This window comes from Leptinotarsa decemlineata, unplaced genomic scaffold (genome assembly GCF_025532065.1).
Source record: "Leptinotarsa decemlineata unplaced genomic scaffold, Ldec_3_MD MMD2_P_RNA_scaffold_14, whole genome shotgun sequence".
In the NCBI taxonomy this organism is placed as follows: domain Eukaryota; kingdom Metazoa; phylum Arthropoda; class Insecta; order Coleoptera; family Chrysomelidae; genus Leptinotarsa; species Leptinotarsa decemlineata.
Window position 1 is genome coordinate 11773165 of NW_027412528.1, and position 23517 is coordinate 11796681.

General features: G+C 33.3%; 2 protein-coding genes across 7 annotated transcripts in view; both read left to right on the forward strand.

Moving 5' to 3' along the window:
* LOC141484313 (protein toll-like) overlaps window positions 1-17243 on the forward strand; it is a 35171-nt gene extending 17928 nt beyond the window's left edge. For 4 of the 6 annotated variants that reach the window (XM_074179394.1, XM_074179403.1, XM_074179399.1 and 1 more), the window contains 5 exons: window positions 272-1038; window positions 7341-8769; window positions 13226-13825; window positions 16734-16878; window positions 17105-17243. In XM_074179394.1, the coding sequence (XP_074035495.1) occupies window positions 7768-8769; window positions 13226-13825; window positions 16734-16868 (1737 nt within the window). In that variant the 5' untranslated portion in view covers window positions 272-1038; window positions 7341-7767 and the 3' untranslated portion in view covers window positions 16869-16878; window positions 17105-17243. The remainder of the gene's footprint in view (window positions 1-271; window positions 1039-7340; window positions 8770-13225; window positions 13826-16733; window positions 16879-17104) is intronic. The other 2 variants (XM_074179405.1, XM_074179409.1) reach the window with 2 other exon arrangements.
* LOC111516493 (protein toll-like) lies at window positions 17148-23179 on the forward strand (the record flags this gene model as incomplete). Its single annotated transcript, XM_023172648.2, has 1 exon — window positions 17148-23179. A coding segment is annotated over one exon (684 nt), but the record flags the coding sequence as incomplete, so codon positions are not given.
* Window positions 23180-23517: the final 338 nt, after the last annotated feature.

Genomic DNA, 23517 nt, shown 5'->3' on the forward strand with positions numbered 1-23517 from the left:
ATATGACTGCAGACTTGTGTTATTGAGAAATTTTGAAAATCCAAATGAGATACTCAATATTTTCTGCCATTTTTCCAAAAATATTCATTTTTCTCAAATCATCAAACATTTCACATTCGCCTTGATAGTGGTATTTTAATTGTTTTTGTATATATCCCAATATTAACACAAATTATTGGGTTACTTGATCTCTATGCTGATAGAACTTTGATTTTTTCTGCGATTACTAGAGTCACCCAAAAAAATTAACTCCTACTTTAATTTTCCACAGAAAAAGAACTTATTCATTTGATGGTCACATGTGGAGGACTCATCATTCAGGAACTCATAGAGTAAGATAACGAATAATAGGAGGCAACTGTCTCATCCATTTGATTCCTAGCCTGGAAGAGAATTCGTGTTCCAAAACTCAAGGTACAGAAGGTAGATATGCTGACTGGCCAATTGTCAGCAACCACACAAGTGACAAGAAAACTGGGAGTGGCCACCTTCAGGCTGGACGACGGCTCATTGATTTATGGCAGTCATGACCTTTTACTGAAAAAATCAGATTATTTTCTCACCCTGTTTAATGTACGCTTCAGGAAAGGCGTCAAGGCTGAGGTAAAACTTTCCGATGTTGACCCTGAAACATTTAAACTTGCTTGAGCACCCAAAATTCGAAGAGCAAGGAATCAAGGACCTATTGGACGTTCTCCAACTTTCAGATCACTTTCTGTTGACTGATATGTACGGCTGCCTTAGTGGATGGATTAGTTGTTATGTGATGAAGCCACACAATGTGACCGACCTCTGTCAGTGGTCTCTCGGGTCAGGACTGAAGCAGCTCAGCAAGACTGAGGTATTAGGAAACATAATGATGCAAACCTTTTAAAATTATTAACGGCCATTCTAAGCTATTCAATGTGGCCAAAACTTTTCAAGTTTAAAGTGATGAATTGCTTGAAATACGTACAGAAGGCGTTGGAAAGGAAACAAAAGAATATAATCTACGGTTCGTTAAGCATAATAGAAAATTTTACCATGGATTATTATCATGTAAGTACCCGTTTTATTTAATTTTTTAAACTATGTAGCAAATTTCAAGATGAAAATCGGCTAAAAGAGCTAAAAATGGACGGATAAAAAACACAACTTAAAAAAAAGTTCAACATATTATCTGTCAAGTGCAGAATTAAGATATATCATTATAGTACATTTTAGAAAAATGTGTAATTTATCCAAATAACACCTAATTGTTTGGTGAAAATCTCGGAATGAAACTAACATTATGAATTTTTATCAAGTATCGGAATTCTGATGATAAATTGCCGATTGATGTAGTTTTCTAGTTATTAATAATCAGAAAATTCAGTTCAGTCCCAGAAAAAATCTCTTGCCTTATTTCGATTCTACACTTTGATTCAATGTTATGTTTCACTAGTACTATGGTGCTGTATCACTGCTGTTCCAATGTTTTGACAGAATCAGAATCAACGAACTTAAGCGTGCGCAGCGTTATAGAACAGTGTTTTCAAAAAATTGTTCTACAGCGCCATTTAGTGGCGAGTTACAGAAAAATTGATAGCCTGACAACCTTCTCTATGGAAAATTAATTATACATGTCAAGTTTCATTACGATCGGTTGAGCGATGTATAAGTTTATCACTTACCAACCAACGAACCAACCAACAAACATCCATTTTTATATATTAGGTTTGTATATCATTTTATTTGAGTATGGTATTACATAGAAAAAAAAAAGAAAATAATTAATATTCTCAGACACAATCAAATACATTCACGAATCACTTAAGGATGGTAAGTTAATATGCGACTTTGATGAGGGTAGTTATTTCTTTTGCTGATTTGATAATAACTGTGAAGAAGTCGACTCTGAACCTCATGTGTTCCTCTCAAATTTTGCTTCATAAATGAATAAATATAACAATTATTCGCTACACCGCATTATATACTGTGTTTTCCTATATAGAAGAATGAATGAATGAATGAATGAATGAATGAATGAATGAATGAAAGTTTATTGACTACCTTACATTACATAATGTTTGTAGTAAGTCCAAATAATATCTAAAAAGAGTACAACACATAGAGAAACAAAATAAGATAAAATAAAATTTCAAAATATAGTACACTACTACTAGCTATTGTCAAGTGTCGCAGTGGCGAGTGCATTCCATAGAAATACACTAGCGATGTCGAAAATGATCCATGAAATCACTGACAGAATAAAAACAATTAGTTAGTAAAAATTCTTTTAAGCGCTTCTTGAATTTATTGTTTGATAGGATTTTGTATTTCTGCGGTAACAGGTTGTGAAGATTATAATTTAGAGAGTTTTTCTGTGATTTGGTTAAGCGAAAACGATCAGTACGAATATTGCCTGCAGCTCTGGTATAATGATTGTGAATATCGGATTGTTTGCGCAGACACATTCGATTTTTGTGGATCTCGAGCAGAACCGAGAAAATGAATAATGAAGGCAAAGGCAATATGCGTAATTGGACAAAAAGGGGCTGGCAGTGATCACGAAAACTCACATTGGCAAGTATCCTGATTGCTTTTTTTTGAAGTCGGAAAATATCTACAGCACTAGAGGCGTTCCCCCAGAGTACAATCCCATAAGTAATGACAGAGTGAAATAATGAAAAATATACATTTTTGAGTGTTGGAAAACTTGTAATTGGCTTCAGTTGACGAAGCAGAAAAATTGAGCTGGCCAATTTACCTCGTAGGTCATCCGTATGATTTTGCCAAGATAATTTACTATCTATGTTTATGCCTAACAATTTCATACTGTTATCACTCGACATAGTGCTAGACAAACAAAAGGTGAGATTCTTTGTTTTTTCATTATTCAGTTTTAGTTTATTTAATGAAAACCACGTTTGAGCACTTGAGAGTGAAATTTTTACAGGCTGTTGCAAATCCGGCAAGGTGTCACCTGAAAAGATGAGCGTAGTATCGTCAGCAAATAAAACTGACTTATAGGGATGTAAAAAATTAGGTAGATCATTGATGTAAATGATGAACAATAGAGGGCCGAGGACTGAGCCCTGGGGCACTCCATGTTTGATAGGTTTATAATTAGATGTACAGCTGTTATATGTGACAGCTTGTAAACGATTTGTTAAATATGAGGCAATGAGCGATAAAGCTACACCTCTTATTCCATAGAACTGCAGCTTATCCAGAAGAAGAAGAAGGGCATACAACAGTGTTGCGATTGTGTTTCATAAATGAATGGATTGAAAAAAAAATCATTTTCTATGTTTAACTGTATCTTTTGTAAGAATGCTTACATTTGCCTTTTTTCCACAAAATGTTGAAATTAAGAAAAAAATTTTCTTCAAACAGAGAATAATTCAGCACTCCTGCTCGAGGAATGAAGCACGTGGAAAGTCATCTTTGTGTTAGTCAGGTTTGGAGTCCAGCTCCCCTACCCTTTCGGCTGATTATTGGTCTTGAGAAGGACCAATGGGTTCATGACTGATGATATGGCGGTATGAAGTCCTCAGACATCAGTGCCGCCCTTCACGGGATACCCGTACCTGGCTGGGGTGGGATGGATGAGAAAGTTGTTCATCCGTAAACGGGGGACATGAGGACCTCATTCGACAGAGTGTCGGGGCCTTCTATATCGGGAGGGGTCGTCTACAGCATAATCTGTGGCTTCCCTAACTAATGGGTTTTCATGAGTTTCCGTACTTTCAAAAACTCTCTGATTACTCGACTGGATGGACTGCCGAATGGAAGGCAGCTGCAAATCTCTGCGGATGGCTTCGTTCCGCACGAACCAAGGAGCATTCACAATCATCCTAATTAACTTATTTTGTAACCTTTCCAAAATGGAAATGTTGTACGGAGCCGCTTGTTCCCAGACGCCTGAAGCATACATGATGACAGGCTTGAACATCGTGTTATAGATGTTGATTTTATTCTTCGTGCTCAGTTCAGATTTCCTATTGACCAGATTGTACAGACTAGCTATCCGACCCACGATCTTAGACTTAACGCACATGAATGAAGCACGTGTCGCGTGGTTTTCATAACTTATATTTGCAAATTTTGATAGTAATACATCAAGTAAATGACATTCCATTCTATGATATTGAGTATTTTCTATACATCATTCTATATATTGGCTATGAACATTAATATGCAAAGTACAATTAGAACAACTGCTGATATTAATACCTTGCGATGTTAAACTATCTGAGTTGACAATTTCATGGGCATTAATATTCAATTCTTGAAGTGAAGAGAACGATGCTGTAACGCTGGAGCTAGCTGTTGGGATTATTCTTTCTGCAATAGCCTTTTTATAAGAAATAGATTGATCGGTGTAACCCTCAGCTACTGTTGTAGACTTCCATTCTCCGTGATATAACATCCGTTATATTTGCTCCTGATTCTGCTAGCAAAGAAGCAGACGACCTTCTGAAACAGTGACCTGTATTTTACTTTGGTTCCGGGAAATTCAGAAACTCAGCAATGGTAGAGGTCATTTTCCCAAACATGTTTATACCAACTGGGTTGGCACTGCATTTATAATTTGAGTAGGTGTTTTAGAAAAAATCGTAAATGATTGATAACAGAAGGGCGTAATGCAACGTATTTGTTAAAATAGTCAATGTTTTTTCCAACAATACAAAAAGAACGACCTATTTTCGTTTTTGTATTTAAAATTTGAACAATCAATTATCTATTCATTTAATTTAATGTCTTCTATTAATAAATGGCACAGCTCTTTACGCCGACAGGCTCCATATATTCCGAAAATAGTAGCAACTTTTATCATCAAATATTTTTCATCTGGCGCCTCATTCATGAACCTCTGGACTGAAATACATTTTATTTGTGAAATTATAAAACAAGAATAAAAATAAAAACAACAATAAAAATTAATTGGCGCTCCGGGGCGACTTGTTCAAACATAAGAGTTTTCGATTTTCTGGGCCTATATATTCCATTTTTTCGCTTTATACCTTATATACTTGCTTATACCTTGAAATACTTGTAATAATACCATTTTTAACGAGCGCACTCGACTTTATCATTGAAAACTTGCTCCACAAAGTTGACTAAATGTGACTTTACATAAAATGCGTGATCTGTAAACAATACTGTTTGTTTGTGTTCGTAACCAGGTGATTCGGCGTCACCTGACACGGCCACTCAATCTCGTGGTCTCATTTTCATTTTTTTTGTAATTCACCTTCAATTTTTTTGGAAAAATTTACACCTCCGTTTTAGTATAAGTCATTTTGCAGCTCTGCCCTAGATAATTTGTGGATTGTGTATCCTCTACAATTTTTTTTCTGAAAATTTTCTTTCACCTATAACTTACCCTTTTCACAGAAAACTACTTGAACATTTTTTAAGTTTAATATAATCTGTTCTAGTCAATTCATTGCGAAGCAAATGAAGCCATTGAACATAAAAGTTCTGTTGAACAGGAACAATTGCAAATCTTTCTACAAAACAAGAATAAGGCTCAGGCCGCAGGCGGCTAAACCGCCGCGGATATTAACCGCCTCAGTTTGTGAGTAAAGGAAATAATGGAAGCGGCCCTACTGACGGTTTTTACCCGCGACTGATCATAAAATCGCGGCTTGTTACGAATGGAAACAACCGCGTCAAAATGTGTAGTTCATATAACTTATATTGGAGCGCACACATTTGACGTGGCAACCGAGGGCGGTTCTGTCATTATTCGGCACACCTTTATGAAGAGTCGCCGCGTTTTTGGTGAAATACATAAACGAAATGTTGTATTCATGTAGGTAATGTGTGAACGTACAATTTGCAAAGTTTTATCGAAACTGGCTACTGACATCCGGCAGTAGTTGAAAAATGTCTCAGGATGTTTTCTTGAATCTTGATACTTTTTATGAAATAAACCTTTCTTGAATCTTCGGCTAGTCAGTGGATGGACCTGCGGAATTTTTTGATGACATTCATTTGGTATTCGGCAAATTCGGCTTTTTTTTCACAATTTGTATTCGGCCGAATCATTCGGTTTTAGTGCCGAATATATTCGTTCCGAGTATTACTATTTTTTTGGCTATACGACACGGTATAGAACTAAAAGACAAAACTTCTTTTGTAAGATTCATGTTATATTATATAAGTCAAAGAAAGTGTTGAGTAAAGCTGATACAATAAAGCAATTAAACTTCAAATCAACATTTATTTTTAAACCTCAGATCAAAACAATATTTAGGTATTTTCAAACTTTGATTAAATCAATTTATTTTTTGAACTTGAATTAATATTTTTTTCAAACCTCACTGAAATCTACATTTATTTTAAAAACTTATATCAACATTCATTTTTAAACGTCAAATCAATATTTAAACGGAATAATCTGGTTCGGTAAAGGTTAAACCAAATAGTATTCGGTTATTTGGTGAAACCACCATTCAGCACATCTTTTCATACCGCCATTATATAAGGCTAAATTCAATTTCATAGTTTCAAAATTTTGTGGATATTTCTCAACGTATTTATATCGAAAATGGTAGAGCTGAGAAAAAAAAAGGACAAAACACGTTGTACCTAAATATATCTAAAAATATTTAACTGCAGAACTATATTGTAATTTTTACAATAAGAAATTGGAAAAAAATATGGACGAATGAAGTAATACAAAGGTCCGTACCTCTTTCATTTCGCAAATTTATTACAAAATTAGTAGCTATATTAGCAGTTTACAAAATTTTTGCAATTTCCATTGCAACAATAGATCATTGAAATTTTTACCTGCTGCAGAATTCTGTAAATGTTATAATTGGTTTTCATTGATTAGAGTTTCAAGACTTTTACAATCAATATGAATTCATAGGCTCTATGTCTCCACCGAGGGCAGAACTTTTCATAATCTGTATCTAAATGAAATTCCCCAAATTCAGGAAATGAGCAGGTAGTGTGTCTATAACCATAGTTTTATTTATTTACTGCTAGGAAATTTCTAGTTGAACTTCATTCCAAATGCTTGGTGATCGGAGAAGTTCATTACTGTTAAGTGAATATTGATTCAAGGTAATGTTTCCTTTTTTTTAAGAAAGTGAATTCTGCTTTATCGTGCGGCTCATTTGTCTTAATTAAAATATTTATATTATTATTATTTTGGCGCCTTGTAATGTGGTTACTTTTAACGCCCGTATAGGTATAAACACACAACATCCCTTCTAACGTCAGCATTATTTTTGGCGCGTTTTTTGTTTGTTTCGTCCCGTTTCATTTGATGTGAGAGATAATTTCGTTTTCTTCATTTTGATAATTAGTGATAATATTTTTAGGTGTTGGATTTTCAAAATACTTTGTTTTCCTTTCAGGTAACATGAAACTTTTGGGAGTTGTACTGATTTTTCTACTGGGAGAAGAATTTAGTGCTTTGCCATCATCTACCAAAACCAAAGCTCGTAATTTCTGTCATTCTACATTCGATGAATATGAACTCCAGTGTTCATCGTCACATGACGACGTAGTTGTTATTCGTGCAGTAAAAAACAAGTATATGAAAATAGATTGTATATTCAAAAAATTCAACTTGGGTATCTTACCTAACTACCAACAGGTAAAATTGAATTTCTGGAAATAGTTTCTTGTCCATTACCAGATGATGGCCTTTTTCCTGTGCTCCAAAAGTTCAGTATCGAAAATTTAAAAAGTCTCCGTTTAGAAGAAGTTCCTATCGTTAAAAACCCTTTCCGAGGTCTTTCGTCATTGCAAAAAATTGACATTTCTTTCTCGGACAGTATCATGGAAATCGATATATTTGAAAACTTTCCTAATTTGACGAGTGTCTACTTACAGAACAATAACATAGAAACAATAGATGGAATGTTCAAAAATTTGAAACATCTCAAAGTTTTACATTTATCAAAAAACATGCTGAGAAATGTTTCTGATTCGTTTCGGAATGTCAAAGAGTTAGAACGACTTCATCTGTGGAAGAATAAACTTACAAGAATCACAAAAAATTACTTTTCTTTTCTCAGTCAACTGAAATATCTGGAACTCAGTCTGAATGACATTCAGTTCATAGAAAGCGATTCATTTTCTAATTTGCCAGAATTAGTCGATATAAGTTTGAAAAACAACCGGCTTGGTCATATAAGTTCCAGCCTTTTCAGGAATAATGGGAAGCTCAATATTATTCGTATAGATGACAACCCCAATGTTACATTGGACGACTATGCTTTCGCGAATTTGAAGAATTTATATTTGGTGAGCTTAGAACAGTGCCGATTGGAAATTATCCCAGAACACGTTTTCCATGATTCTGAAAATGTGCAGATACTGATGATGCGAAACAACTTTCTGCAAGAGTTACCAGAAAGTCTATTCAGTGGATTGAAGAATCTGAAGGAACTTTATTTGACTAACAATAAAATTTCTTCCATTCCTGATCGATTATTTTCTTCCCTAGTGAACTTGGAGATTTTGGAGTTGGGAGATAATAGCATTTTTAGTATTAACGAGAATACTTTCAAAAATGCATTGAATCTCAAAAAACTTGTCCTAAGTAACAACGGATTGAAATCGATAATGCTGGATACTTTCGACAGTAACAAAAACATGATGTATATAGACTTATCCAATAACTTTTTTGACATAAACTATAATCCATTCAAGAATTGCGATAATTTGGAAGAAGTGTTGTTGAACGGAAACCTTATAGAGCAGTTTCCTGCAGACATTATGTATATGATGCACCTGAAAAAATTGAATCTGAGCGATAATCACATCGATTATATTATGGTGAGTTAATTTCATCTGTGACATTTACTTTCACTTAAATCTAAAAAAATGCTACTGGAAATTCATTTCGGTTTTCGATTTTCAATATAGATATGTCAGAAGTGATGGGATATATATCAGGCTTATGTATTTTTGTGTGGGACTGTAATCCAAAGAAAACACATCAGTACAAAAACACTGTCTCTCGACAGATTATTTCTGCTTTTGACCAACTTTGATACCAACTTTGTAAATATTGGTTTTTCACTTTGTGTCTTCGTCCAATAACTTTTTGACTTGAATTTTCATCAAGAAATTTTTGAACCCTTTGAGTAGTAAACAGTCACTATATTCTTGTAAAAATCATTTCTCCTGAAAAGGGTAAACCGAAATTTAAAAAATATTTTAATTTTTTTTTCGAATATTCATTTGCATAAGTAAATGATAAGTCATTTCCTGGATAAGTCATTTCCTCTCTGGTAATTGATCGTGATGTAATCAGTGAAATTTCTATCGATTATATACATTGACAAAGTATTGATGACATAAAACTGGCAGAGCAAAGTTACTTGTTCAATTGCTACTGAAGCCTCGACAGTTCCATCCACTTTCATAATGTTATACAAAACTCTGATAATAATGTAGGAGTGGAAGTTTGCATACTTTGAGTCCAAGCTTCTTTGCCATTTCATGTTTCGGAATGGGGCAGTCACTACCAAAGTCAACAAATCCGAAAAGGAAACCGTCATTGATTTTAATTTTTCGATAAAAATTCATCTTTAGCGATACTCTCCATTACGTTTTTTCCGGTTTTTTTTCCTAAACTTTTGTAATTTTGTAACTTTCTCAGCGTCAGAAGAAATCACTTTTTTCAGGCTAGGTGAATAAAATGAAAAATATATAATGATTCCCCCTCAAATGGCTAATGATTCGCAACATCCATGAACATTTTATGAATATTCCTAACTGACTGAAATGTTTTCATTTAGCCTATGAATAATTTGCCCAACCGACTTTTATTGTAATGAAAGTTTGGAACCATTGTGGTGCAGTGTTTTTAAATTTATTCAATGCGAATATTGTTGATCCACAATATTCAGCCAGTCTCTAACCGAATCTGGCTTGGGGTCAAATTCAGGAATCGTAGAAACATTTTTCGGCTCACATTTTTCACCAAAATCAAAATGCCTGATTCTTACCCTGGACTTTTGACTTTTACGTCCACCTGATTTATTCCTTTGTGCCCGTCGTTTAGGTACATTGCTGCTGTTGAAAACATTAGATCTCGATGAATTTGAACACCCCGAAAAACTCGACCTTTTGATAGTTGCGTTGATCGATGTCCCACGACGTCCCAGATTGTTGAGCGTGTAGAAAAAAAAAAGGAAAAAACTATTGATCCTACCTCTTACATGTTAGGAATAACCCATCGGCTAGTAAAATTAAAATACTATTTCACCAACTATAATATTTATTCTACCACTCGCGAATACTCGCAGATTAAGACTCCCCTCTCTGAAAATAATCCCAATACCCAAAGCAGAAAGATGATATACAACACCTAATTACTAATATCACATATAGCCCTGTAGGCTGTATGTTTTTTATATCGAGTTGATTTTTTCTTCAGTAAGCAATAAGTTATTGAAACAGACGAATTCATGCCGTTACTGATTTGGATAAAATTTGAGGTATGGGTGTTTGGGAATATTTCCAAATATACCGGGTGTCCCACATTTTATGTGACAGGCAATATCTGGTTTGTTGAAGGAGATACACAAAAATGTTTCATACAAAAGTTTTAGGAGTTCATGAGAGCTATATTTTGATATAATTTTCAAATATACAGGGTGTTTGGTGTAGGTGCTACAGACCAAAATTCCATTTTTTAAAATATAACGCCCTGTATATCATTACATATTCAGATGCTACGTTAAATTCTGATATCATTTCATGTTTGGTTTTTGAAATTCGGTTACGGCGTTGTTGAGTTATTGCTTAAAATGTAAAGTCTTGAGAACGACTATTATTTTTAAAAATATCTCATACAATTATTCTCTCTGCATCAGATCACATGAAAATTAGTCAAAATTTTGGGTGTTCGAAGTAATGGTTTCAATTTTGAGTTGTGGAATTCAGTCAGGAATCATTTTGAATATGAAACAATTGTGAAATTGAAAGAGGTGTATTCGAAAACAAATCTTCAACTAATAACAATGTAAATAATATAACTTGATAAATCATTTCATAAGAATGGTAGGTACCTAGAAATAAGTCATAAAAATTGTTCAAAGTGATGCCCATTAGATATTATACAGGCTTCGAAACGTCGAATCACTTCTCTCGTACAAGTCGCTCTTATAATATCAGGCGTAATATCACTGCACGCTAGTCGAATTTTCATTTTCAGATCATACACATTCAAAGGGGGAGTAGTGAAAACAATATCTTTTAAATAACCCCATAGGAAAAAATCAAGCGGTGATAAATCTGGGGAACGAGCCGGCCACCGAATTGGACCCTTATTACCTATCCATCTATTTGGGTACGTTCTATCCAGTTATTCAGTAACAACCTGTGAATTGTGAGGAGGAGCACCATCTGTTGCCACCAAATTCCTTGTCGTTCTGCTATGGGAATATCTTCCTTCAACTGGATCAAATCATTTTCTAGAAAATGAAAATATCGCAATCCATTGAGATTTTCATTGAAAAAGTAAGGTCCTATGATGCGGCCATTGAACAATCCACACCATACATTAATACCCCAAGTAGTTTGAAAATTACTTTCGCGGACCCAGTGGGGATTTTCTTGAGACCAATAGTGACTGTTATGTCGATTCACAACTCCATTATTGTGGAATCGCGATTCATCGCTCCACAAAATTTGACTGAATATGTCAGGACTTTCATGTAATACAAGCAATGAATTCAAGTCGTCGTTCAAAGTCCGTGGGTTTCAAACCTTGTACCAACTGAATTTTGAATGGGTGGTATTTATTTTCTTTCAGAATTCTCTGTACATTAGATTTACTCACACCGACTTCTTCTGCAAGAGTACGGATAGAAACATGTGGATGAATAATAATATAAGCCAACACATTGATCTCTAAATCTTCAGTTCTAACAGATCTCGTATGATGACGATGCTTTATAGTAGAAGGAAATGACCCAGTTCGCAATTTTTCTACAACTCTCGAAAAAGTCATTCGTGACGGAATGGGTCTGTCTGGAAAACGTTCTTGGTATAGACGTTGTGCTTGACGGCAGTTTTTCTGACATTCCCCAAAAATTAATAACATATCAACGCAATCACTTGGACTAAACGAGAAAGCCATACTGGAGTTTTCGCACAAATAACACAGTTCAACTGATATCGATATCGTATCGTAGAGGTGAGAATAATGGTTTGTATTCAGTAGTAGTCCAGTTCAATTTAATAAAAGATATAGAGTGGATTCGTGTACGAGTAAATAAGTTTTTTTGAAAATTTATATTTAAGGAAAAGTGCAATAACTCAACAACGCCGTAACTGAATTTCAAAAACCAAACATGAAATGATATTAGAATTTAACGTAGCATCTGAATATGTAATGATATACAGGGCGTTCTATTTCAAAAAATGGAATTTTGGTCTGTAGCACCTACACCAAACACCCTGTATATTTAAAAATTATATCAAAATATAGCTCTCATAAACTCTTAAAACTTTTGTATGAAATATTTTTGTGTATCTCCTTCAACAAACCAGATATTGCCTGTCACATAAAATGTGGGACACCCGGTATATTTCAATCATTTTTATAAAAAATGCCTAAAGGTGCGTATTCACCAAAAAAGCGAGCACGAGCGAGCATGAGCGGTCATTCGTGTATGTTTGCTCGTGTTCGCTCGTGTTTGCTCGACATATTGATGTCTCGTCCACACCAGAGCGAATATCTTCAAGTTCGTTGTACCGCCTTCTTCTCGATCTTTTCTGAACGCGAACAAGCATACGTTCGCTCGCTCGCTAGCCCGTACTCGCTAGACGATTATTGATGCAGAATGCTCGTTCACTCTTGTTCGCTCGTGCTCGCTTTTTTGATGAATACGCACCTTAATATATTTCTATTTGTTCCTTATGTTCCTGATAAGAAAATTAATTCAACTTCTAGCAAAAAAGGTACAAGCGAGATCGGAGTTGAAGTGAGATCCAATTTTTTTGGAAAATTATTCAAAACATGACGTCTATGTGAGAACAGTCCATTACCGCATTATATTTTTGTTAACTTTGATTCATGCTGAATTTTAAGTTGATATGTTGTGTTCCAGATCAAAGTATTTACTAATTCGCCATTCACTTGAATTGGTCAGCAACAGTAACCATATGGTTTTGACTTGAGAGAATAAAATCCTCAACTTACTTGAAACTTCATTCAATGTACATTGTACCATTTGCTATGCAGTTTCAACTAATATCCATTTTTATTCTATTTCAGGTGACTGATTTGAAAAAATTAACACCCAAGGAATTGGTAGTAGACTTAGGTAACAATAAGATATCTGAAATAGATTTCGAAGACGCAGAAAGTCTAGCAGAAATCAATTTTCAAGAACTGGACATGAAAGATATTGTACCCGCTACAACGGTTCTTTTGCATAACAATCCTGTCATTTGCGATTGTAGAGTTTACAATTTAGTGCAATATGTCAGAGATATGTTGAAGACTTCTCTGAAAACAATGGTAGATTTGAAACTAGGAGATACCAGTTGCTCATCACCACAGTTATTGGAACACATTAAAGTAGAAGATCTTAAACCACAAAATGTGACCTGTCCTTATGGCATGAAATGCAGCGTTGGTGACTGCCAGTGTTTCTATCGACCCTATGATAATGCTGTTGTAATAGATTGTTCGAACAAAAATTTCACGGAATGCCCAAGGATCGAATCGGAAGGTGAAAAAGTGGAATTGAATTTGGTTGGAAATTCTATTCGTTATGGCCCAAACTCCAGTTTAGGATATGACAATGTGACTACCTTATATTTGTCGAAAAATAGGATTGAGCAGATCGAATGGGTTCCTCCTAAAATCAAGGTAGGATCTTTATTCATTTTTTTCTGTTTATAATACTAGCAAAGGTGATCCTAATTAGGCGATACTGTAAGATATGCACTAACTTTTGCGGTGTGATAATGAAGGGTGATTCTTGATGAAGGTGTATTTCGGTACCATGATTTTAAGTCTGAAAAATTACAACACGAAATAATGGGTGATGATTTATTCATTTAAAATATTTCAACTCACTTTCATTGACGGTTATATAGTTTATATATACGAAATCAATCCGAACAGCTAAATAAAAGACTAATGTACCAGGTCTGATAAATTGACTAGTTAATACTATATAAAACCCCTCACATAAAAATAATAATTAGACCTCGTATGAATTACCACGCCGCCCATGCCATACAAAGAAACTGTCAACGTTCGGTAATTATTTAGCTTTCATGTCAAATTGACTGTGTATATACTATACCTCCTAAAACATTCCCATATAACAGTATGATATATACGTGGAGTTTCGCGGAGCTTTTAAATGTTTTAGAGAAATACCAAGAGAGTGTAGACCACATATGGCTATTTATTGTAGTCTATCGATTCAACTGCAAATAAGGCTCTCAGGAATAGCTGAAAGAAATTTTGTTTGTTCGGAATTTTTTAAATGGTTCTGAACTGAGCCATCCGGCACTGATGAGGAAAAAACTTAATTTGCTGCCCGTCTAAAGAATTTTCCGTAATTTGACTAAGACTCGTACTTAACATCGAGTTATGACCTGTATATGAGAGTAAAAAGTGAAAAAGTAATAAAAATCAACTTTTTGTCTTTTACTTCTCCATATTTATACAAAAAATTGTGGGAAACTTCCAATGGAAGTTTCCCACAATTTTTTGTATAAATATGGAGTTCAAAATCTCTTTACAAAAAGATGTGTAGATCGTGTATAGAAGATACGAACAGGAAGAGAAATTCCTTCCGATTTTCATTCAATTCAATGTCAATATATCGAAAGTATTTCATCTGAAAGTGGGCATGATCTACACATCTTTGTGAAACGTTTATTTCAAACTTAATGGTTTACAACTCACAAACTGAATAGGAAAAAGTGATTTTCGTATAATTCAATGTTAACAGCTGATTAACGGAAAAACAGATTTTTTTTTCAACAGAAATAGTTGTTTTGAGAGTATTCTTTCGTTCGTGTAATTCAATGTTCACGTGAAAGTAGTTGTTTCGGGGGTATTTTTTCCAGTGTGCATTAAAGAGAAACTTTTATGCATGATCAACATATTTTTGTGAAGAGTTTGTTTTAAAATCAATTGCTTTTTCCTCCCTTTTTGAGTTTCCCACAATTTTTTATATAAAAATGGGGATGTAAAAGCCAAAAATCTTTTTTCTCAAGAACTTATATTTCTTGAATATAGCGAAGTATGAACCATGGGCAACCCTTGATTGCCAAAATGGGACTCATCATCCCAAACTAACACATACATGTAAATGTAAAAACATTCCTAAAACATAAATAGGTATATTAAGAGATGTAGACTTAAATGTTTTTTCAAAGATCAGCACCGAAAAATTCTTGGACTCTACAATAGCATTTCTATAAAAACAAGTTTATTTTGAAATATGGTATAACATTTACTACCTGGTATTTTTTCAATAATAATAATAGCAATGATTGATTTTCCCAAGGAGCATACTTGATTGTAGTAGGGAAAAACCCAATAATCATTACATAGTATAAGTCGCTTTCTGCTGTCTGTTCCTATGTATGCTTAGATCTTCAAAACTACGCAACGAATTTTGATGCGGGTTTTCTAATAGATAGATTCAAGAGGAAGGTTTATAACATGCATAATATAGTAGAAAAAACACTAATAATTTTGAAGGTTTCTAATGTAATGTCGTGAATTAACACATTTTTTGCGTTTACATTACAAACGCTTAGGCTCGATAATACAGATTAATACAGTCAAAGTTAAAGTAGAATATGAATTTAAAATTATCGAAACTTACTTTTCCAAGGTTTATTTTCTAGGTTTCTGTATCATTTATAAGATACAAAATTTCGTGGAATTCATAAAAATATAAATTTCCGACGTTGAATGAGGATAAGAACATAAAAAGAGAGAGTACTGAACTATGATTCAAATCGGCTGGTTTTATTGTATGGTTTTAATGTTATCGCACCTAGGTGTAGTTCCGATATTCTGTGACCTAGGCAAGAATGTAAAATCTCAAAAATTCTTGAATTTTCGGATCATGCCACCAGAAGAACAAAAGGAATACATTTCCACAAATGATAGGTATCATTTTATACACAACTTTATTGCAATGAAAGCCCAAATTTCAAAAAATAATTGTTGATTTGTTTATTTGAAATTTGTAGTGTACCTGAAAAGCTCAATAACTGTATATATAGTTTACAAAAAGCATTTAGAAAACATCGATTAGAGTAAATATGAAATATTTACTAAATTGATGGATGTAGCCTTCACATCTATCTCATAAAATATTAAATCTTTATAAGTTTTTATGTATGTATTTTGAAAAAAGATTGAATGAAACAACGCTAACAAATTTAACAGTTATTTGTCTGTTGAATTTTGATGCGCCTTTTATATGCTTGCAGTGAAATGAGTGAAAAAGTTAAAAACCAATTTTTGATAACTCGTCACCGATTAGTCAGACACAACCCTCTCTAATCCAGAATATCTGATAACAGACATGCAAGTAAGAATAATATCTATCAACTATTCTATTGCATAGGATAGGTATGCAAAGAGAAATAAATGAATTTATATTTCAATGAGATAAAATGAAAAGAAAGTTTATGGTGATGTCAAACCGTTAGGGAAAGTCAAACTTATAATTTAAAAAAATATCTAAAAAATGAGTTGAACCTTTATATTCATATTCTTTTAATGGCTGTTGTTTCAGATTCTCAAATTGGATGATAACCAACTGACACATTTGAATTCTGAAGTTTTGAAAATGATCAACTCCACTTCAGTTTTAAGATTATCTAACAATCCTTGGACTTGTGATTGTTCGGCACTGGAATTCCAGGGCTAAATTTGGCAAGGTAAGAAATTCAAAATACATGTTAATATTTATAGAATTAATGAACCAGTTTGAGAAATTTGTTGCATTCTTAAATTTGTTCAAATAATGAAAGCAATATAAACCTGTTTGGCTCAGTAACCTAGAGACATGCAACACATTTTTAAAATTTATGAAAACATTTCATTGGTATTATATTTTCAAATTATTATTATATTATTTTTATTCTAATACAGTAAATTTTTCAGGAAAGCATGGAAATTATCTGCAAAGAAGATGGTAAACTACTAATTGAACAAATCCAGCTGTGTGAATCAATTGCCATTCTTATTATGGAAGTGTCATTTTCCAATCTTATTGATTATTGTTCTGACGGCTATAGGCTTTGCTTTGTACTGTTTCTATAAAGAAGAAGTCAAAATCTGGCTTTATGAGAAGAAGTTATTTCTTTGGCTCATTACTGAGGAGGAACTTGACAAAGATAAAATTTGGGATGTTTTTATCAGTTACTCTCATAAAGATGAAGATTTTGTTTTAAATAATTTACTTTCTGTATTAGAAGCAGGTCCGAATCCATTCAAAACTTGTGTTCATGTTAGAGACTGGGTACCAGGTGAAACAATCACTGGACACATTTCAAATTCGGTGAACAATTCCAGAAGAATGCTGGTGGTTCTCTCCAACAACTTCTTGGAGAGCGTTTGGGGAAAAATGGAGTTCAGAACGGCACATACCAAGGCAATCCATGAAGGAAGAGCTAGGGTAATCATTATAAAGTATGGTGAATTAGATGAAGATAAAGTTGATGAAGAATTGAAGGTATATCTCAAAAGTAATACGTATGTAGAGTGGGGAAAACCTTGGTTTTGGAGGAAACTCAGATATGCTCTTCCGCATTCTCATTCCCAAAATATTCACAGAAATCGAAGACATGCCAACATGATGTTCAAAACTGATCATAAATTTAATATTTAGTTTCTTATTTGCTCTAGACTAATTGAGGATACCTTTTACATAAGATGGGATGACTTGAAATATTTATATTCTAATATTTTATTTGTTCCAAAGGAATTTACAGCAATATTGTAAAGATGAGGGTTGAATATTTGACTGTAATTCCATTAATTTGGAAATTCCTTGCAATACATTTTTTAAATAATTATTCGAACAATTTCGAAACAATCCCTCATATACCGGGTGTCAACGAATCTATTAGACAAGTCATAACTTCTAGACTAATAGGTGTATCAAAACGAGATTTGGTACAGATAAATGGTATGTGGAGAGGAGAGTTTTCACATATTTTTCACTTTCCGGTCACTTCCGGTTTCAGCGGAAATGGCTCCGGTTCTGAATTTTTAAATGGAACACCCTGTATATTGTAACATTTTTGGATTTCTGAGACAATTCTGGATCAGAAACTGACATTTCCGGAAGTTTTTCAGCCTACTTGATTTTTTCAGAGTCACTTTTAAAATTGCATGTAGGTGGCCATGATCGGACGTAAACTAATCTATGGACCTCAGGAGATATCAGAAAATTGCAATAGCGGAGTTTTAGTGACTAGTGTGTTGAATATGAATGAGACAAGTTTACAAAATAACATTTTCGTGTCTAACTATTATTTTTCAAATGGCGACCATTTTTTGACAAGCACTTTCCGAAAAAAGGATTTTTTGACAAATCTAACGATACTAATTTATTTGCGATTGGATTACAAATAAGAACATAAATTAAATATTACTGAGGAAAATACTCGATACAAATTCATTTACTTTTGTCAAGGGTGCCATGGATAGGAATGATGCATAATATTTTGCGGTTATTTCCATCAAGTCCACTTTGGAGAACAAAACGCTCACCTAGGTTATGACAGTGACATAAGCTTTATGAGCAGAAAGTAGAAGTTTCTCTTGATTTTCGTTAATTTTAGTTTAATTTTTCGTCGAAATAATGTATACTCAAAGTGAAAAAGTGGATATGTTGTTATTGTTTGGAGAATGCCACTGAAATTCAAGGAAAGCTGCTGAGTTGTATGCTCAGAGATATCCCAATCGGCAACACCCATCTCATCAGTATTTTCCCTATGTTGAGAGTCGTTTTAGGCAAGAGGGAAATCGAGACGCAGAACAGAGGTTTGTCATAAATGAGGAGACTGAGATTAACGTTCTTGCTATGGTAGAAGTTGACAAAACGGTTTCTTTAAGAGAAATTAGTAGAGAAATGCAGATAAGTCACTAATCAGCAAGAAAAATACTGAAAAAGCACGGATATCGAGCATTTAAATATCAGTTACATCAACATTTGTATGCTGACGACGGCAATAGAAGAGTAGTATTTTGTGATTGGTTGCTTCAAAATCATAGAGTTAACCCAAATTTTATCAACTTCATTCTATTTTCCGACGAATCACGGTTTACAAATAATGGCATGTTTAATAAGCAGAATTGTCGGTACTGGGCCCAACAAAATCAACATGCAATGAGAGAGGGCAATTTTCAAGAAAGGTTTGGCGTCAATGTCTGGGCTGGTATCGTTGGAAACAGAATAATTGGTCCAATATTGTTTCAAGGTCAGTTAACAGGGGTTAGATACTTGGGTTTTCTTCAAAATGAAATCGAGGATCATCTCAATGATATGCCTTTAGAAGTTTTACGGCAAATTTACTTCCAGCAAGATGGAGCACCACCCCATAATAGCAGAGACGTACTTGATTTTTTAATAGAGCATTTTAATAATAGAGTTATTGCAACCAACGGTCCAGTACGGTGGCCTGCCCGCTCACCGGATCTGACTGTGTTAGATTTCTTCATTTGGGGATATGTAAAAGAAAGGGTCTACTATGCAACAGCCCCAGCCACTCTCGAAATCTTAGAAGAAAGGATTCAACAGGCATTTAGAAGTATATCGCCTCAAATGTTACAAAACGTGTTGAGAGAAACAATTGAACGAGCTGAAATGTGTCTTGAACAAGGAGGGATGCACTTTGAAAATTTACTATAGTGGAATTTTCAAGAACTTAGGATATTGCAAAAAATCTAAGTGCATCGCTGAAATTATTAGTTAAATTTGTTAAATTTGTTGATCCAATCGCAAATAAATTAGTAACGTTAGATTCGTCAAAAAATCCTTTTTTCGGAAATTGCTTGTCAAAAAATGGTCGCCATTTGAAAAATAATAGTTAGACACGAAAATGTTATTTTGTAAACTTGTCTCATTCATATTCAACACACTAGTCACTAAAACTCCGCTATTGCAATTTTCTGATATCACCTGAGGTCCATAGATTAGTTTACGTCCGATCATGGCCACCTAGATGCAATTTTAAAAGTGACTCTGATAAAATCAAGTAGGCTGAAAAACTTCCGGAAATGTCAGTTTCTGATCCAGAATTGTCTCAGAAATCCAAAAATGTTACAATATACAGGGTGTTCCATTTAAAAATTCAGAACCGGAGCCATTTCCGCTGAAACCGGAAGTGACCGGAAAGTGAAAAATATGTGAAAACATTCCTCTCCACATACCATTCAACTATACCAAATCTCATTTCAATTCTCCTAATGGTCTAGAAATTATGACTTGTCTAATAGATTCGTTGACACCCGGTATATGGAACACAAAGAGTGTCCTTTAGACGAAAAAAAATATTGATGTTTTATTAGATATACGCTGTCGTCAGAGTTCGCTTGACGTCTTCAGGTTGATTTTGAACAAAAGCTGAAAGACGCCTTAATCTGTATATTGTGTGATTGGCATCAAATCAATTTTAAAAATTGAAATAAATGAAGAAGAGTATCATGAAAGTTAGCTGTTACAAATTGGTTTCGTTCAATCATCTAAGTCAAAGTATATAATTTAGAATTAATTATCCTAACTCCCGGATAAATAGTTTCAAGTTGTGTCACTGAATATGAATTATTACAATTACGTTAGTATGATTGATTCAAAGAATAATTTGAAGTACAATAAATACTCTTTGAAGGACTGAAACTAGTAATTCTCAGTAATTTTTTCCTAGACAATCATTCTGAATACACTGACTCCATGAAAATTATTAATATTATCCATGATAATAATTATACAATTTTCACGAAAGATTTTATTTAAGGCACGTTTTGCCATAGGGTACCTTCATCTAGATAGTACCAGTCTTACTGATGAACAACTTTGTTATGTGATGGAGTTTGACGATACCTACTCGATGAAAATCCATAACTTATTCAAGTAACACTTCATTAAGAGATTTTCATTGGACAATTTACAAAACCGCAACACGTGTTTCGCTATACAATAACTTCCTTAGACTCATACTGACCGTATACAAACAGCCAGTATTAAAACTCATTTGAATTGAAATTAAAATGAAATTCCAGTGACTTATCTCTCATCATCGTGTTCAATAAACTCACCAGTTGTGATAATAAAGGATACCTAGATCTTCTTGAACATATTTCATACGTTCATACGGTATATCATCCGATTTTTCGAATTTTGAATACGGATGTCTTTTTTACCAATTTTACGATAAAGTATGTTCATATAATATCGTGTAATTTTTGGGAACGATTTTGGCTTTCTACTTTTCCATCTTTATATAAAAAATGTGGGAATCTTCCAAAGAAAGGAAGAAAGTAATTAATTTCAAAATGAACTCTACAAATATGTATAGATCATGCAAAAAAGTAACTTTCAGAAACAAACTGGAATAAAAAAACTCTCAAAACAACTACTTTCATATAAACATTGAATTCCACAAAAGAAAAAATACTTTCAATTGAACATTGAATTATACAAAAAACACTTTCCCATTTAGTTTGTACTCCAAACATACTTTATGGTATTGAATCAGATATCTACCACAGGATTGCTATACAGTAAAGTATATCAAAAAGGTCAAATTTCACTTACATGGAACAATGTCATCCTCAATGAGCCTTTTTCCTGAGAAAAGTACAGCGAACGCGTCACGAGAGGCAGCACTAGTTGGGACAAACATAAACTATTCACATGTAAAACAGTGTTATTTATGTAATATTAATTTATTATTTAAGAATATAAATCTGAGATAAAAAATTATTTTGTGCTCGTATAATGCCAACAAAGCATTGCTGTTTTGCGAATTGTACGTCGGATAATCAATATCCGGAAGAAAACGTGTTTTTTATACCATTTATAAAACCTCACGTAAGAAATGAATACATACTTCGAGTGGATGTAACAGTGCAAAAAATAAATATTCATATGTATGCTCTAAACATGAAATGAATAGTAAATTTTTCATAGTTAATTAACATTGATTAGAATGAGATATAATCTCAATCGTTTATGAATTTATATTCCTTAATTATATTTAATTGAATTTATTTCATTACCATCTATATTTGATTCATATTTCACTCGGAAATTCATAATTGTTTTAAATTTCTTTTATTACACTTTGAATCTACCGCTACTCTTTTACTAGAGTCTGTATACTAACCTGTCTATTAATTAACTTTTTTCAAGTAACTTTTAAATTACGACATGCAAGCCAACGTTTTAATGTTACAACATTGTTATCCTTTACAGTTGCAAATTTTAGTTTTGCTTCAGGGGCATTTTCTTCTGTTAAAAACATTCTTTTTTAATTGTACTTTAGCATATGTTTATATGAGGATTAGGCAGTGTTTGTCCCTACCGAACTACTAGCGCTGCTATAAAAGTGATTTTTCGTACTTCAGGAAAAAGGTTTATTGGGGAAATCCAATGTCTTGGAATGAGACATTTGCTCTATTACCTGTGACATATCTGATTCAATGTCCAAAAGTCAGATAAGTAGAAAGCCAAAGCCTTTCTTCCCCACTCTCAAGTTGTTATACAGTTCTCTGAAGTATGGTTCAATTATGCAATTATCACAAAAAGACATTACTTATATATAAATATTCGTCATCTACTCTAGCTATTAATATTGGAAAATAGGATAGTACTTAATGATGTGCTTTTTGAATAGACTTTTAACATGTAATATTGACTGTGATGAAATCGTATCCTTAGTTAAGTTGAATATGAATGGACAAACTAGAGTCATCAATGAGATTTTGTGTCAAGTATGTTTCAACATGTAGATATTTTCTGCTGTTCGAAATGAGTCCTTTGAATGACTGCAATTTAATTTGCATATGATTATATAGTAAGACTATATATTGGTATTTATTGTATTGTTTTATATTTATTTTGTATTCTGTTTATATATTTATATTTATTTTAAAATTTTTGTTTTTTTAATAATGTATTTTTCAATTATAATTGGAAATGTTGTATAAATAAATTATATTGAATATTTATTTCATTTCTATACATCCAAGGTTGTTTACTTCAAATTTATTTGAGTAGATTCTACCCACTCCAACTCAATCTAATATTCCATATTCTAGTTGTGTTTCAACAAGCTAAAAATGAAAATGGTGGAAAGTCAAAAACTTTTTGGATTTTGTCAGAAGATTCCCAATTTTTTTCAGCAAATAATTGATTCGATGATACCATTGCAAATGTTTGTCAATCATTTTGCCCACATATTTACAATCATGCAAAAGATATTTGGTTTTTGAAATTTATTGTTAATAAATTACCTCGAACCAGTATTTAATAATTTTGAAATCTGCCTCCATACTTAACATTAAAT